The 16,921-nt window shown below is 45.7% G+C and overlaps 1 protein-coding gene across 7 annotated transcripts in view; it reads left to right on the top strand.

The window, feature by feature from the left end:
* The window catches only part of GRIA3 (glutamate ionotropic receptor AMPA type subunit 3), a 146,900-nt gene extending 131,293 nt beyond the window's left edge, over positions 1-15,607 (top strand). For 2 of the 7 annotated variants that reach the window (XM_069867317.1, XM_069867315.1), the window contains one exon: positions 12,350-12,978. In XM_069867317.1, the coding sequence (XP_069723418.1) occupies positions 12,350-12,476 (127 nt within the window). In that variant the 3' untranslated portion in view covers positions 12,477-12,978. Of the gene's footprint in view, positions 1-12,349; positions 12,979-14,513; positions 14,762-15,358 lie in introns of those variants that run through there. The other 5 variants (XM_069867312.1, XR_011338334.1, XM_069867314.1 and 2 more) reach the window with 5 other exon arrangements.
* The last annotated feature ends 1,314 nt before the right edge of the window (positions 15,608-16,921 follow it).

Here is a 16,921-nt window from a genome sequence, read left to right as displayed (position 1 = left end):
TAAAGATGAAGCACAATTTATTTGAGCAATTTGTTTGAAATTATGTTCATCAGCATGAATTTACTTGCCACCCATTCTATAGGCATGGGTTATGAGCTGGAAAAAGATAAAATGGCTGGTCAGAGCCAGTGATAGTAGCACAGAGCTAATTCACGCTCAGAGGTAGGAAAGTAATACGAAATTATTGTGCAAATTAGTGACAAAGCAAAATAATACTTTAAAAGGACGACATCAGAATATTTGTTTAATTGACAGCTATTACTTTATAGCATATTAGGAAAAAAGTGCTGTGTATGTTTTGTGCCAATGATCCCTTAATGCTCTAGGAGCTCATCAGAGCATCTCACTTAGAGCATTGCCAAAAAGGGCAGAGAGCCTGCCCTGGTTTGTAGAAACGCCTGTGATGATGTGCAGATTGTTCAAGGGTATTTTCCTGGAAATGTAACTAGGAGACTTAGAGTGAGAATTTGGGATGCTTAGGCTGGAAGGAGCTGGTGGAGTCAGGGCTGGCAGCTGAGAACTGAGAACCATTTTATTTTACGTGTGTAGCCTTTAGCGTTGTGGGGACTAGCTTTGCTGCCTTGATGGAGTCGGACCTGAGCGTGAAAGGCAGTGTGCTTGGGCAGTGTTAACTTTGGCAGAGCAGGGCCTCGTGCAGCAATGCTACGTGCTGCATGAGATCTTAGAGAAAGGCTTGTGTGACTCATTCAGTCAAGTTGATAATACCTGTGGTGCTTAACAGTTAATTTCCATAAATTGCTTGCATGAGTCATTTATCCTGCATTGTAAGCACCAGTATGGGAAAAGCTGAGCTCCTTGGGACTGAAAAAGGAAAAAAGGAAAAGCAGCAGCTGGAAGTGGGTCTCCCAGCAGCAGGAGCTGGGCCCTTCCTTTGAACATCTCCCTGGTGGTCTGGACTTGGCTGTTTCCTCTTTAATGGTAACTGCTGTCACTTAACACACAAAGGGAAAGTAAATGCCTTTCTTCTTCTTCTTCAAAGTAATTCTAGCATTTCACACGTGGACTCAGGCAGTTGTGCTGTGCTGGTGGATTGCTCTGTGCTGCCCGCACTGTAATAATGGGTCAGAAGCCTCTAGATTTATACAAGCGACGTAGCTGTTCTTTGAGTGTCTTGTGTAGCCTTTGGACTAAGCAGCACCTACCCGCAGCCTGCTGAGGAGATGGAGAGCAGGAGTCACAGAAGAAGCCGTCCCAAGAGGAAAACAAATCATAGAAGACGGGGGCAAAAGTGGATGTGTCTAGAGGCAAGAGAAAGAGAAGGTGAGGGGATAGCCCGCACGCAAGGTAAGTTGAGTCTCTTGCTCATATCCATCCAGGTTAGAAAGGATCCAGGCAATGATAGGAAAAACTGCTCAGTTTCAGATGTTGTAGGTTTGAGTGTGACATTAAGTACTTGCCCTGCTATATTCTGCCTCCCTGTTCAGGTAGCTCTTCCTCCCACCCTTTCGCCACATCTGTACCTCAAGTCTCGGGCACTGCTGTACATGAACTACAAAGACTTGTTGTGCCTTGCATTTCCTAATCCAATAGATGTGTATCATTGCATTAGCGCTTGGCACTTCTATTAAATTACGATGCTGTTAGTACAGAGTTTAATTGATTTCAGCTACATTTATGAAATGTATAAATATACTTTCCTATAGACAGTTGCTACTGCCAAACGTGGGTTGCAATCTCTCTCCAGAGTGGTGGAACTTGCAGGTTCAGCTGGTGTGTTCAGAGTGTGTGTAGGTGTTACAGTGGCATCATGCATGTATGTCTTCCACATTGCAGCAAATACAGCAATAGTAAAACCACCTGGATTTAAAATGCATAGGTAGTTACTGCAAGGGAAAACCCCACAAATTCCACAAGGATGCAGTGATTGCTCGAACCTGCCTCTGAAAAAAAAGGCAAGAAACCCTGAACTGACTGAAAGAATACTGTTTATGGAAAAACACAGTAAAGAAGACTAGAAAAGAAGCTCTGTTCCAGAGAACTATTGCAGCTACTAAATACTCAGTAGTAACTGAAAAACCCCCGATAGATCATTTGCATAGAGTTCAAATGCCCATTGCCAAACCTGTGTTTGGCATCCTTTGCAAAGCTTCTCATTTGCCATCAGAGCAGAACCCAAAGTCAGTATGCCCGTGCAGGGGTCACTCGTGCCCTTTGAAGTGAAGCTGTCACGCTGTGTCAGCGCAGCAGGAGAGGACACTGCCTGTCTCCACCTCCTGCAGTTGTTGGCTCTGTCACTGGCAACATCACAGCATAAACCAGTTTTTAAAATTATGTTGTATGCTGCTTCGTAGGGAAGATTTTTGTCATCCTGTGACACTGCTCAGTACTAAAAGGCACAAAAAGAGGACCTGAAGGAGCGTCCCAGCCCCACTGTCAGTGATGGGCACGGCTGAGTCCACAGCCAGGGAGCTGTAGTCCTGGGGCGCTTCTCCCCAGCACCTTCCTTGGCACCTTGAGCAAAGGAAACTGCTTCTGGCTCTGCTACGGAGCATCCTTCTGCCAGGAGATCCATCACTGTGCCTGGTGCCTCCCAGAACCTTTGCAGCCACCAACATGCAGTGTATTTCTTCAGTGGCGGGGGGATATATGGGGCTCGAGGCGTAAGTTTTAATCTTCTAATTTTGAAAGCTCTTTGTCTTTTCAAACTAGATGGCTTTCACTTTTATTCCTTCCTATGCCCGTCCTTAAAGCTTTCAAATACCTCAAACATTAAATCTTTTAAACATGCACTGCTGGTAACACAGGGCAGGGAAACAATGGTGCAGGTCTGAAATGGTAGCAAAGAGCAACCAAATGTTCATTTCTTAAAGGGGAAATGCCTGGTGCTTTTTCCATGAATATGAAATGTTCAGTGTGAAATACAGATCCCTTTTTGAGATGGAAGATGACAAATAGGAATAGTGAGTGACCATATGTTTTCACACCCTTATTTTCAGGGCACTGTTCACTTCTGCCTGAAGTACTGGGTAACTCCAGTCTTCAAACAAATGTGGGTTTTAATAATAAGCCCATTTCTATCCAAAACCTTCCCCATCACTGACATGTGGGTGCATGGAGACATTGCTATATTGGTAAATTATGACAGGTAGATAAATCTGATCTCAGAAAGAGCAGAACATTTGGACAATGCATTCACCCACAGGTTTTGTATCTAGTCAGAAGTTATCTCAGTAACAAGATCTGACAAAAAGTCCATTCAATAGTTGCAGATCAGGCTGGAATTTATAGAGCTCGGGGAAATAAAATGGCTGATTTGATTTAGATGGGTCTTTAACCTCAAGCTATGGCCTCTAGAGAATAATGCTGGCTTTGGTATGTCTTCCTGGATTGTTTCTATCTTTATATTTTAATGATACCAAGATGGTTGTTAGTGAGATTTTTATGGTATCCTGTCAAATTAAAGAGAGTGCCCAGGCTTGATTTCTGCATTTGTCGGTGCCCCATGCTGCCGTGTGCCCGCACAGGCGGGTTCAGGGACACGGCGGTGAGCCACTTGCCTTCTGGCTTGCTCAGCTACAGTGAGCAGAACTAGAGCCCTCTTTTCAGCTCCTCTTCCTCCTGTCAGAACCGGGCAGGAAGGCTGCGAATCTGGCCTGATGTGTGGCTTCAAGGGGTTTCTCTGAGGTGCTGGATGCACGGGGCTGAAATCTCAGAGCAATGGTGCAGATGTTCAGGTGGTTCTCCCTGTCCCTTCACATATTTACCTCACAGAGCATGGTAAATGTGGCACTTCCCACATGTCCACAACAAGCCTCCCACTCTGCCTCCTCTGAAGTTAGTGATTTGCCAGTGGTGCCAGCAGGAACAATTATAATAATTCAGTGTTTTCAGTAGTTTTACCCTAGAGGATTTTAGGAAGCCCTGTGAATTGAGAAAATGCTTTCTTGTTTGCGCTTTAGTCGAATTGCCTTTTCTCTGACACTGTGAGGTAGATTTTAGAAACCCAGGCACTTAGTGTCTAAACTCTGAAGTTACAATGTTGGTTGGATTGTACTGAGGTCAGCAATCCCAGGGATGCTCCAGCCAGCAAGGATGGTTTTGGTCATAAGAAACGAGAAAAACAATTCTTACTGCAGAAGTGAGTGAGCTCTAAATATGTCACATTCCTAAACTAAAGGGATTTGGTACTCATAGCAGGGATTAAAAATAAAACAAGTCAAAACTCACTGTATAATGTGCTAACCAAGACCTGGTACCAGCATGGACTTTCACCTCGTTCATGTCACTGGGATTTGGATGGGACAGTGAAGAGCCCTTGCAGGGGATTCAGCCCTTGATCTGACTGCGCGGCTTGGCCAGGGCCACACACTGACTCGGAGGGAGGACGTCATGCTGCATTAATCTTGCAATCTTCAGAGGGTCAGCTTTGCCAGAAACCTCCTGTGGCTTTTTGTTGCTCTGATCCTACAAATCAGCAATAAACCTGGCCTAGCCAGATATTAGACCAGATTTACAGCTGTTCTGTGCTCATGCTGTGTGACACAGCTGGAGCCCAAGGGTGTCTTTGGTGCTATGATTTTGCTTCCCCTGATGTACCCAAATGGCCAGTGCCAGGGTACATTAAAACACAGACAGCTTTGCTGTAAATAGTGCATCCCTGGTGATGTGCGCCTGCATTTCTGTAGCATTTCTCCAACCAGAGTTATCTGGTATCTGGTATTGTACTGCTGGGAAAAAAATGAAAAAGAGCGTGTTAGTGACCATGCAGGATTTCACGTTGTGGGAGATGTGTTATCAAGTACACAGGGAAATCATGTCTCTACCCTTCTAGCCAGACCTGCTAACAGTGTTTGGAGCCAACATCCATCTGCCTTGTGAGAAGGAAACCTGTTGCACTGGCCTTGAGTTTCTTAGCTTCATCACTGAATGAACTTTTTGTCTCTGGGTGAGATGGCACACACACCTCCCCAGTGCCTCTGGGGACATAGACAACCTGCCTTTGTAGCACTGCAGAAGCCACCAAGCTCTCCTGTGCAAGGACCACTCACAAGAGCAGTGGAGCTGCCATGTTTGGAGCTCTTGCCCGGAGGTTGGCATCCTCCTGAGCCAGCCAGGCAGCCGAGCATCCCTGCCTGGGCTGAGATGCTGATCAGCTCTTCTGCAGCTTGTTCTCTGCTATCCTGAGCCTCCACTCTGGGCACAAGTAGAGAAAGGATGTTTTCAAGGGCAGAGAGGAGATCTCACTGCTGATCTTCCTCCTGGCTCTTCCTTCTTTCTTCTTCTTTTCTTCTTTCTGGTCTTCCTTCAAGAGGGTGATTTCTTCACCCTCTACCCCCCGGAAAGCTACATTTGAACTCTCAAGGTGCCGCAAGTGACAGAGCTGAGAAAATGCCACATGGTACCCTGTATGCCTAATAGTCTATGGAACATCAGAAACTGTCTGATGGTGGGTGTAGGAACACCTGCAGTTTGTAAAACCCAGATGGGGAAAGGTGCCAGGTCAGCCCTCAGGCAGCCCCACTATCTGGGAGATTCAGTGCAACCCAAGCACTGCCCACCTGTGCAACTCCCAGTAAGCTCTTCAATTAGTGCTTCAAAGAGACTTCACTTCTTACACCTTGTCTTTGGAGCTTCCTTTTCTGAAAGATTGCATCTACAAAATTACGAACTAATTCTGCATGATGGTTCATCTGGTTTGAGGGAACAACATGCTGCCTTCTGTGTTCATTTGCTCTCCTTGGCAATGATCGTTTTTTGGGTATAACATTTATATTACACCCATTACAGTGTAGAATGGGATGTGAATTATCCAAAGCTGTTCCAATCATCACTTAAATCTTTATTGATTGTAAGCAATAAATATAACTGCGGTTTTGCTGAGACTTCATGCCATTCGAACACAGCTACTCACAGCCAATGAAAGTGTACAGATTATTAGGCGAGATTTTCAAGTTCCAAAGTGACTTTGCTCCTAAATTTCACCTGTAGCAGTTGCTGGCTTTCCGCTGTGTCACCTGCTGCAGCTCGTGAGAACCAACCCAAACACTTGCTACAAAGCCACTAGCATCAGTACATCCCAATGGTCATTCCTGGAAAATGGCCCTTTCTTGGCAAGATGAGGATGTTCTTTTCGTAAATTAACAGCACTTTTCCAAGAAGCTGCTCAGACTCTTCTCTGCAGTCCAGTTTTGTTCAGGGAAAGGTCCTGCTTGCAGCACCAGAACATAAACAGGATGGCCAATAACTGGAATGAGGTTGCCAAAGAACACAACCTCTTCCAGCATTCAGAGTTGTCTGCATGACTTCATCCTGCTGGGGCTCCTTCTTAAGCTGGTAAAAGAGTGATGGCGCTAAATAAAATATATGGTTTAGGGTTATCTGCTTCATATAGGTGCAGGTGAAATCACGAAAATGAACATAAAAGGTCATGAATCAAATTTAAAACCTGTTATGATTTACAGTTTGAGGGGGGTTGAACTCATATCTCCTCACATTTGGGACTGATAAAGAACTATTTCTTTGATGATAAATTTACTTTTCTTCTAAATCAATTCAATTTCTTCTAATTCAAACTTGTTCTGGCCAGAAAGAAATATTATAATGCCACGAGTTTTCTCAATGGAAATAAAAATTACTGCAGCTAACCTGAAACTGTGGCTGTGTCGAGAGGAGGCAGGGCAAGAAGTCCCTCCCTCAGACAGGGTGAGTAAATCTCAAAGGGAAGTAGAAAGAGAGAGCAGATGACCTCTGCATCATCGTGTTCCTCCTTTTCCATAGTAAGGGCGTGGATGGAAAATAGGTAATAATGAAATAGAAATGTCATAGATGCTCTATAACACCCAGAATGGTTAACATACTCAGCCTGAAAGCAGTGCTGTATTTTATGCAAGATCTCAACCTTCATGACAAAGAAGTGCTGTAGCAATTCTTGGATTTGGAGGGAGTGGTGGCCAGGATTTTTAAACTGTACCCGAAGCTTTGGAGATCTAGTTCAGAGGTGAGATTTCAATGAGTGAATGCATGTCGCTTTTCAAAAATCAGTTCACTCTGTCAACATCATCCTGTTAGAGGCACCAGGGCTTTTGGGGCTCGTGTCCTGAGCCAAGCAGGGCTGAAATGCAGCAGGGAGGAGGCCCCAGAGCCACACAGCCAAGGGAGGAGGAGGTTCCGTTTGAGATGGTGCCATGTCGCATCTGGAAAATAACTGGCATTACTTGTTTTCTAGCAGTAACTGGTGGCCAAAGAGGGGAGGGTTATGCTACTGGCACCTGAGCAGGGTCTCCTAACACAGAGCAGAAAGACCAAACTGCTGAGACACCGATAAAGCCCTCCTCTGTCCCAGGTGTAAAATCATGTTTGCAGCAGACCGATAAAGTAAAGCCTGTGAGAATAGATGGGCACAGAGCTTCTTAAAGTCATGCTCTCTTAAACAAATCAACCATAGCAGGTGGCTTAATTTGCCAGTGAGGGCAATGCTGGTCAGTCTGAGGCTTCTAGTGCTATTTCTCCAGACTCGAGTCTTCCAGTCATGTGTAGATGACAGCAAAAAAAATCTTAGTGGCGTTTAGTAAAGCTGCCCAGTAGATCCAGCTTCATGTGATTAAGCCTGGGTCTGACAAACCTACTACATCTGGGTGGAAAGCACAAGCAAACAAAGAAAAAAAACCTTCAGTTACATCGAGGAAGAAAAACCTTGCAAGGTTCTGCCCAAGAGTGCTGTCCTTAATATCCAAAACACTAGCGTTCCAATATGAATTGCCTCAGCTTGTTTTCATGGGCATACAGAGCGCAACAAGAGAGCACAAGCTCTCAAACCTCTGAACATTTTGCTTTGATAAAAAACAACAAAACTAATAGAGAGCTGATCTGGAAACCACACGAGGGGAGATGAAAAAGAATCCCGTCATAAATTAAGGCAGAGGAAAAACAGATGAAGCCACCCGGGAAAGGGCCGAGGACCTCATAGGATATCCTGTATAGCCCAACAACAGCAACCTAATTAAAAACGCAGCTGGAAAGCACAAAATGATGAGGAAATGGAAGTCTTTTGAGATGGAGGCTCAGAAACTCAGCAAATGATCCTCTGAGCTGTTTCTGGGGTGGCACAACTGGCCAGAGTGGCTGGTGGGCAGCTCCCATGGGACCCAGACAAGTCATTCAGTCTCTCTGTTCCTCTGCCTCTAAAGCAATAAAAAAATTAAAAAAAAATCTCTTCCTCCAACAAACAGAGCCTGGGCAAGCTATGAAAAATCCTTTTCCCAAAGCCTCCAGTAGAGCCCCGTGCTTCCCTCTGTAACAGCCAACAAAACACTTAGAAACGTGGTAGCTTTCAACCTGCCAGCATGGACAGGGTGCTGACACTGCCCAGGAGCCATTTCTGGGACAAGCTGAGTTGCAAGCAGAGTCACAGTACGGAGGATTCACTTTCAACATGCACTGCTTGAGTACTCGGCAAGAAAAAATACCACAATTCAGACATGCCCTTCTGCACCTCCATCATGGCCAAAGCCACGCCTGATTCTGACTATTACATTGAAAAAGCCTAGACTGCTACTCAGAGATGAGCAGTCAGAAAATGTACCAGCAGTCAGGCTCATTTTTCAATATATTTACTTAACTCAGGAATTCAGGAGCTGGGAAGTCTATCCCGCACCGTCTCACACTGCATCCCTGTGGGTGAAGCACCAGACCATGAGTCGCGGAGGCATCACGCCTTCTCTCACCATCAGGTCACTCAAATCCTGCTGCACAGGAGAGCAGCTCTTGTATTAGGAGTTCTTGGGATTAATTTCCTGGAAGCAGACAAGATTGTCCCTTAGGACTTTGATCAAACAAGCTGCATTTCGTGCTCCATCTGTGATACACAAATCAGTGCCTTTTCTAGCACATGGAGAGTGCTTCTTCGCTCAGGTATGCGCTGTTCCTCCCAGCATCACCTACTACTTCATCTCAGACTTTCCTCCCCAGCCCCTCCTTACACGCCAGGCAGGGCAGCATTCAGCCCCGCAGCACCAGAGCAGCGCAGTATGGTGACAGCTCCATCGGCAAAGGGCTGGTGGGCCTGAAATTTGCAGCAGCTCTGTGGCGCTTGTCCGTCTGTCCTGCTCTGCTCCTTGTGCTGGGACACATGATGGAACAAATTGCTGCCTTCCTTACGGGGCCTGAGGGCTTGCAGAACCTCACCTGACAAACAGGGCCATGATATACTATAGTGAAAACCCCAGTTCAAGCAAATTCCCATCTGTTTAGTTAAGATAATTTTAGTTTACCAGGGCTTGGGGTTTTTTTGGCAGTTGCATGTGCACAATTAACTGCAATCTTGGCTTTAAAAAAAAAAATAAAGCACCCTAATTAGCATGTTAAGCCTCCTCATTTCCCAATACTGTATAATGTTGTGAAAGCTAATCTATAATGTATTGGATGTTATGCAAATTCTCTGTACTCCATATGGGGTTTATAAAGGCATGCAAATTAAAAATAGTGTTTGGAATAGGACAGGGGGGAGGGGAAAATTTGCACAATAAAATATGCGGATAGGAGAAAAGGTGTTTATAACCTTCTCCCTATTGTTTGTGTATTCTCAGCTGCACAGTGGTTTTCAAAGCAGAGAGATGGATTGCATAAAATCTCTCCAAATTGGATAGTTTTTAAATGAAATTTGAAATGAGAGCGCTGTTCTCTAAGCAATAATCCACACCACTCTTTCTGCTGGGCTTGTAACGGGTGGGTGAAGGCATTCAGCTGTCAATGACTTGCATTGCAATAGCCTAAATCATGCATGGCTTCTTGTAGCGTATTTGCTCGGGCGTCTCCAGGGGCTTTATCCCAACACAGCTGCCCAGGAGAGGCCACAGGGTTGGCTTGGCCAGGACCTGACCGGTCCCCATCAGCATAAATCAACACGGCAGGTGCGTTACCCGCGGCACCCAGGGCGTTTACAGTGTCCCTCTGGAGCATCCTTTCTGATTCTGTTGGTATGTTATAGTCCTTCCTATAGGTGGATGCAAATGTAGGTGTAATGCAGGTGGCTTTTTACGATGCCACTGGATCAGGGCAGAGGGGCTCTGTGCCTGTTGCCAAAGCCGAGCCAGCAAACACATCCCGTCTCGTGAGGCTTGTCGCTGCCGCCCATCAGCTGTGTCCAGCTGCGCGCATACAGCCTTCCCTGATTGATACTTAATTAGATTACATCTGCTGCTTAAAAATAGCAATTTTACAAAAATAAAATCTTGGCTGGTGTCAAAACAAGCCCAGTGCAGAGCAGGAGGAGCGGTGCTGCCTCTGCCTGGCCAGCCAGGAATCTCTGCAGGCACAGGCTGTGCTGGCCTCACTGCACTTGAGGCTGGGGACCAGCAGTTCTCCCCAGCTTAATGGCTTTTCCCTGCTTTCACCCTCCCTGCTGGCCTCAGTAACACCATGCCTTATGAGGAAGAGCTGAGAGAGCTGGGGGTGTTTAGCCTGGAGAAGAGGAGGCTGAGGGGAGACCTCATTGCTCTCTACAACTACCTGAAAGGAGGTTGTGGAGAGGAGGGAGCTGGGCTCTTCACCCAAGTGACAGGGGACAGGACAAGAGGGAATGGCCTCAAGCTCCTCCAGGGGAGGTTTTGGCTGAACTTTAGGAAAAAAAATTTCACGGAACGGGTCATTGGGCACTGGCTGCCCAGGGAGGTGGTTGATTCACCTTCCCTGGAGGTGCTCAAGGGATGGGTGGACGAGGCGCTGAGGGGCATGGTTTAGTGATTGATGGGAATGGTTGGACTCGATGATCCGGTGGGTCTCTTCCAACCTGATTATTCTATGATTCTATGCTGATTCACACCGGTGCAGCCTATGGAGCATGCATGTGGTGCCCCTCGACCTGCCTGGGCAGCCTGTCCCCCTCTCCACGAGCTGCCACGCTCGAGGGTGGCACCTCACACCCTCTCTCCTCCCAAAGGGCACGTAGCACTTCCAGGCGCAGGACTTTTCAACATCAGCCACCAGCAGGTCTCGTGGCCGTTTCAGAGGCAGCTTCTTGGCAGATTAGGGAATGGGTCCTTTCTTCACCAGCTACTTTTTCCAGTGTCTGCCTTCCCCAGGCAGGGCAGGGTTAAGCCGCTGCTGCTGCTTGGGGCCTCTGAGCCCTCCCAGCCTGTGGAGATTTCCCCAAATGCTGCTATGTAAGTTTACAATTCAGGTGTTTTGTTTAGGTTGCCATGCTCCCGAGTCTCTTCTGCTCTGTAGAGTCCTGCACTTCAGGCAGGAGTGGGAGACAGGCAGAGACCAGTGAGACGTGAGCTGGGTCAGGACATAGGCTGAGCTCCTGCACGATGGTTCCCCAGCCATGTGGTGCGTGCGTCTGGTGTTCACGCTGTCACGGGGAGCCCAGTATTAGCCCATGAAAAATGGCACAGCACTGGGAAGGAGCCATCCCCTTCTTCCCCACCAGCTGCCCCACACGGCCGCAAGTGTCCCCCTGAGGAGGGAGCGGGGATCAAAGCTCTTCAAGCAGGAGCAGGAACTGGAGATGGCCCTAGCACAGAGAGCCCGGCTCCAGGAAACAGGCAGGAAAATCCCTGAGACATCACACAAGGAAGAAATGGAAATGGCAAAACCCAACTGAGGGCTCCTCTGTTGCCACTGTTGCACAAGAAAGGGACAAGGGAGCTCTGGATCCCTGAGTTACGGGCTCCAGAGTCAGCAGCTCTCTCCATCCTGCCAACTTTTCCCACTATGGGTCAGTTTCCACTAGTGTTTCTGTGTTCACTAATTTGCTTCATAAAGGTCTGCATTTGTTTATTCTCCGCTGCAGTTCCCTGGCCTGATGGAGTTGGGGATGCAGCAGCTCCAGCGGTGCCTCTCAGCACGGCTCCTACAGGAGCAACTGCAGGAGCTGGAGAAATCACTGTGATACTGGCAAAAGCTCCCTCCGTGACATCCATCGTGGGTTTTTTTGCTTTGCAGATGTACACATACACCCAGGTGCAGGGTCTGCCTGGGGGCCTGGAGCCACAAGGGCTATTTTCCCGTAGGAAGCCGCGGTTGCTCGTTAGCAGGGCTTGCTGTCTGTTAGTGTAATATGAGGGGTCCTGCTAGATCCAGCCCATGCTGATCTTGTGAAGCTACTGTTAATGCCTGTGATCGTACAAAACTGGGAAATTGGCATTGCTTTGTTTATACTGCCTTCATTTAACAGTGAGTGCCGATTACTCAAAGCGATATGGGCAGGACCTGGTAATATAGTGTTGCTCTAGCATTAACTTAAGGGGATGATCCAGTTGCCTGCAGTGTAAATACTTTGTGGCCAGGAACCCTGCTTTATCGCTTTGTATAGTTTTAAAGTAGTTTAAAGATTGAATAACATAAAATAACATAATATAATGTTATTTATGTTATTTCCCACGTGAAGAACTCCTGTAAACCTTGCAGTATTGAAACTCAGTGAACAAGGCATCTTAGACAAGCTGAAAAACAAATGGTGGTACGATAAGGGTGAATGTGGAGCCAAGGACTCCGGAAGTAAGGTCAGTCGCTGAAGGTCTTTTTGTACTGATTAGCAATCACATTTTGACCCACTGTCTGTTTATACAAAGAATGACTTTCAAAAGTTGGTATTTACATTTTGAAGGCTGAAAGAAAAGAATAGAAAAAAATAATTGTCTCTGAGTATGACAGAAGTTTTCTTTTATGCAGTAACAGACTGTAGTTGTAAGTATGTTTTACTGTTTGAGTATTTTGCTAGAAAAACATGGACAGGGAAACCCCCGAGGCCTCCCAAGCTGGTATCGTCATTTAAATGTGCAAGTGTGAGCACGGTCAATGTGTATTATTCAGGCCAACATTTTTTCTTATTTTTGGTTTTATTGAAAGCCCACATTTTTGTTTCACAGTTGTGACTCTCTACATGTCAGTTTGGGGAACAGTCATATGCTTGCTAAGGGTGGGCAATTTCAGACCAGACCCATGATGGGAAAAAACACCCTTCCTGCCCCATTTCTCAGTTTGGTTTGAAATCAGTTTGATTTAAAAACAAAACAAGCAAACCCAACAAGAAATACAATTGGTAACTCATTACATAACTATTGTATGTTCCTTTTTATTCTGCTTTGAAACCTTTTGCTGCTGTGCTGCCCTGTTCCTCCCCAGCCGTGCTGCCAGGCCAGCCTGGCTCCAGCAGTTCCTCAGGCAGGATCACTGAAGAACTCGGTGGCGATCCCACTACTGAGGTGGATCAATGGGGTACCCACACACTTAAGTTGCAGGAAATATTTATTTCCACCGTCCAGTTGAAAGAAAACACAGGATTTTTTTCCTAATGCCTGTAGGGACATTGAGGAGAAAATCACTGTAGAAGTGCTGGGCTTGTTGGAGTAAAGGACATTTTCAAAGGCACCAAGAGGAGGAGAAATCCAGCTCTGGCTGAAATCAGTCACAGTTGAGTGCCTGGCTCCCCTGTCAGAGGACAATTTCAAGTTCCATGGAAGCCAATAATAAAAATCTATTTATTTCAGCTGGGCTGGAAGTTGCTTAGGGCACAACCCTGTAGCTGTTGTATGAGATAAACCTGAGATCATGGGGCATCTGAATGCACAGCAGCTGCAGAAGGAAAACATCATTGAAAAGAGGTGTAAATGTGTAATCTCTTTAGTTTAAATGGCAGGCTGTTTGCTACAAGTGCAGCTATCCAAACTGCCTCTGAAACGCACAGATACAAGGTAGATCATGTTTTATTCTGACTCTGTGGAAGTTTTTTGTTGTCCCTGGAGATACTTGTAAACTGTGTGCAGCCTACCCGGGGCCGTGGTGCCCGTATCGATTCCTGCACGCAGCCAGCCGGCCCGCACAGCAGCAACAGAGTTGTGGTTCTGTTTAGTCCCATTAGAGTCCTGTTTTTCAGAAATGCTAGCCTTCTTCCCCATCTGACATGTACTGAAGGAAGGTGAACGCTGGCCAGCATCTTCTGGTTTTATTGGACAACGGGGTTTATTCAGTAAATCGCTCTCCCTCAGGCACTGAAGGTGCTAGTTTAGCTTAGGGCCCTGCTGCTTGACCTTAAAGTAACTGACCATCTTCCTAGGGCGGGTTTTTTTTCCCCTAATCTTTGAAAAAAAAGGTAGATAAGTTTAGCAGCATCTCAGTAATTCTATTTACGTTCACCAAAACCAAGTGCGTAGTGGTTTGGGCTTTCCTTTTTCTAGTTTTCTAATGGCCTCCTGTAAAACCTGCTGTTTCACACAGCCGCTGCCTTCCCCAGCAGAGCTTTCCCAAGCTGCCTTTGCCACCAGAGATGCTCGGCCACGGACGGGTTTGCTCTGGGGAAGTTGGTGGTGAAAAAATATCTCATGGCCTTTGAGTCAGGCAGGTTTTCACCCGCCAAAGGGTGGGAGACGGAGCCATCGCGGCTGGGCAGCCCCAGGCTGCCAGGGACAGGGGGGACAGCGCCGAGCCACGAGCGGGACGCTAAACACCGTCAGTGTAGTTATGCCAGCTAGGCCTCAGTGCAAAGTAGCCTGTTGTCTGTCTGTCTGTCTGCTCCTCGCAGCCAAACTAACGGCGTGGCTCATTTCTCTTAGGACAAGACGAGCGCTCTGAGCCTGAGCAATGTTGCTGGGGTTTTCTATATCCTGGTCGGGGGCCTCGGGCTGGCCATGATGGTGGCGCTGATCGAGTTCTGCTACAAGTCGCGGGCCGAGTCCAAGCGAATGAAACTCACCAAGAACACGCAGAACTTCAAACCCGCTCCCGCCACCAACACCCAGAATTATGCTACCTACAGAGAAGGCTACAATGTGTACGGCACAGAAAGTGTGAAAATCTAGGGGTACGGCTATGGGCCGGGAACTAAAACCCTCTGAGTCTTCCTTCTTCCTTTCCTTTTTTTTTTTTGTGATATTTTGTTGTATGTGTGAGCAGACTGCTGCAAAAGGGCTTCTGAAACATCATCTGGTGGCAGTCTCAAAGTATAAGGGATTTAAGTTCCTTCCCTGAACAGAATTAAGCTTGGTGCCATCCTATTTTACGAACAGGGATAGTTGGCTTCGTGCTGAAGAGCACAGCTCCTCTCCCTGGCATTGTGCTAGTTCAGTACATATAAAAGTGTTCTGTTAATTTCTTTAAAAATTACTGTAATCAGAATTTACATATCTGTCTCTCTAGTGACCTTTTCCCCTTTGTTTTTTAAGCTATAAGGACAGGTAAGTGCTTTTAGGAAGTCCCCAAAAACATCTACAATAGAATAAAATCAAAATTTCACTAGAAAGTATGATTTCTAAAGCGTGAAAATTAGAGTTGAATTGCTGAAGAGTGACTCTGGAAAAGCCTTTTTAGCCCATTGCTCACAGGCTGCACCTCTCCCTAGGCTGAGCTTCCCTGCCCATCACTGTCAGGCAGTGATGAAATCTTTCTGATTTTATTATAGATCCTCACCCTGACAGCACGCAAGAGGAGAAGCAGCAGAGAATGTGGCTACTTCATGGATTCGGACCACCTGAGCCAGTCGTACTCTCTCTGAGGTGTCAGGCATGACACGCATTGATGATGGTGCAATGTACTTTTAATAGGAAAAACTGATATTTTTTCCTTCAGTGCCTTATGGAAGACTCTGAGACTCACAACAATGCAAACCATCACCGAAATATTCTTGCTTTGCTCGAAAGAAGAAAAAGTAAAAGTCAAAGGAAAGAAGAAAAGAAAAAAAGAAAAAAAAGGAAGAAAGAAAAGAAAAGAAAAAGGAAAGGAAAGGGAAAGAAAAAGAGAAAAAGAAAAAAGAAAAAGAAAAAAAGAAAAAGAAAAAGAAAAAAGAAAAAGAAAAAAGAAAAAGAAAAAAGAAAAAGAGATAAAGAAAGGACTGGTAAAAAGATATTAGTATGTGTAAAAAAATCAGTGCAACAAAAGCCATTCTTTGATACCACTGCACAGTAACTGAACTTGTATCCTGAAAGCAAACCGCAGCTGGTTTCATCAGCCACCCCAATCTTATCAAATTATGAAACTCCTCCTGATACAAAGCCTCAGAAATCTGCTGCGTGCGAACACGGACTGGCCTATCACTGCTTGTATGAGTTGATGTCAAGATGTTTCAGTATTTACTTACCAGTGGTGTGATTTTTTTTTTTTCTGAGCCACTTTAAACTCTCCAGCTAATTTGCGCAATTCTGTATAGCAGTAAAAAGCGTAACACCTGAGGAAAAGAATCTGTGCATTAAAACCAGTTAAGGTCAATGACTGTGAATCTGTAAATGCAAAAGAGAGGAATTTGCAGAACTGCATGTCTTGCTTCCAGATCAGTAAATTAATTTCTCACAAAGTAGCTAAAGTGTGGGCAGAAAATATTGCATTCTTTTTGGTTTTTTTCTATCATCAGGCATACCTACAGGTGCTTTATTACCATGACATTGGGTGGCTTTTAAAAAAAAAAAAAAAAAAAAGAGAAGCTACTTGCTGTTTAGGTTCAGACCATATATCTCTTTTCTTGCTGTGCATTTGTGTTTTAATTCACTGTTTAATATCAAGCAATGAAGCAAGAGAAGCGCAGGTTAGTTTTTCTAAGGCCTGCTTCTGCTTCACCCCAGTTCTCTCACAACCAGCACTGTGCTCAGCTAACGCTTCTTGGTAAAGGTCATTTTAGAACAGAGTAAGGAAAGAGGATAGTAACTCAAATTACAGCTGCAGTTGCAGAGTACTATTAAGCGATCTAACATGACTCCTGCTAGTACTGTTATATTATATCAGCTCCTGCCAACTCTTGTTTCATGGCTACTGGTGAGAGGATGCTCCTGTCCTTGCCCCCTCTCTAAAGAGGACTCCGCGCTCCAGCCAACGCTGCTACAGGTAGGGGCTCGCTATTACCTACATCCAATGTCTTAGACAGCAGCAGCAGCGTTTCAGCCTTGAACCTCTGCCTGGAAACTACTTAACTTCATCTTTAAAAATTAAAAAAAAAAAGCAAAAGACAAAAAAAAATACCTTTAAACATATTGTC

The sequence above is a fragment of the Phaenicophaeus curvirostris genome, chromosome 13 (genome assembly GCF_032191515.1).
Source record: "Phaenicophaeus curvirostris isolate KB17595 chromosome 13, BPBGC_Pcur_1.0, whole genome shotgun sequence".
NCBI lineage: Eukaryota > Metazoa > Chordata > Aves > Cuculiformes > Cuculidae > Phaenicophaeus > Phaenicophaeus curvirostris.
This window is presented reverse-complemented; position numbering and strand designations above follow the sequence as displayed.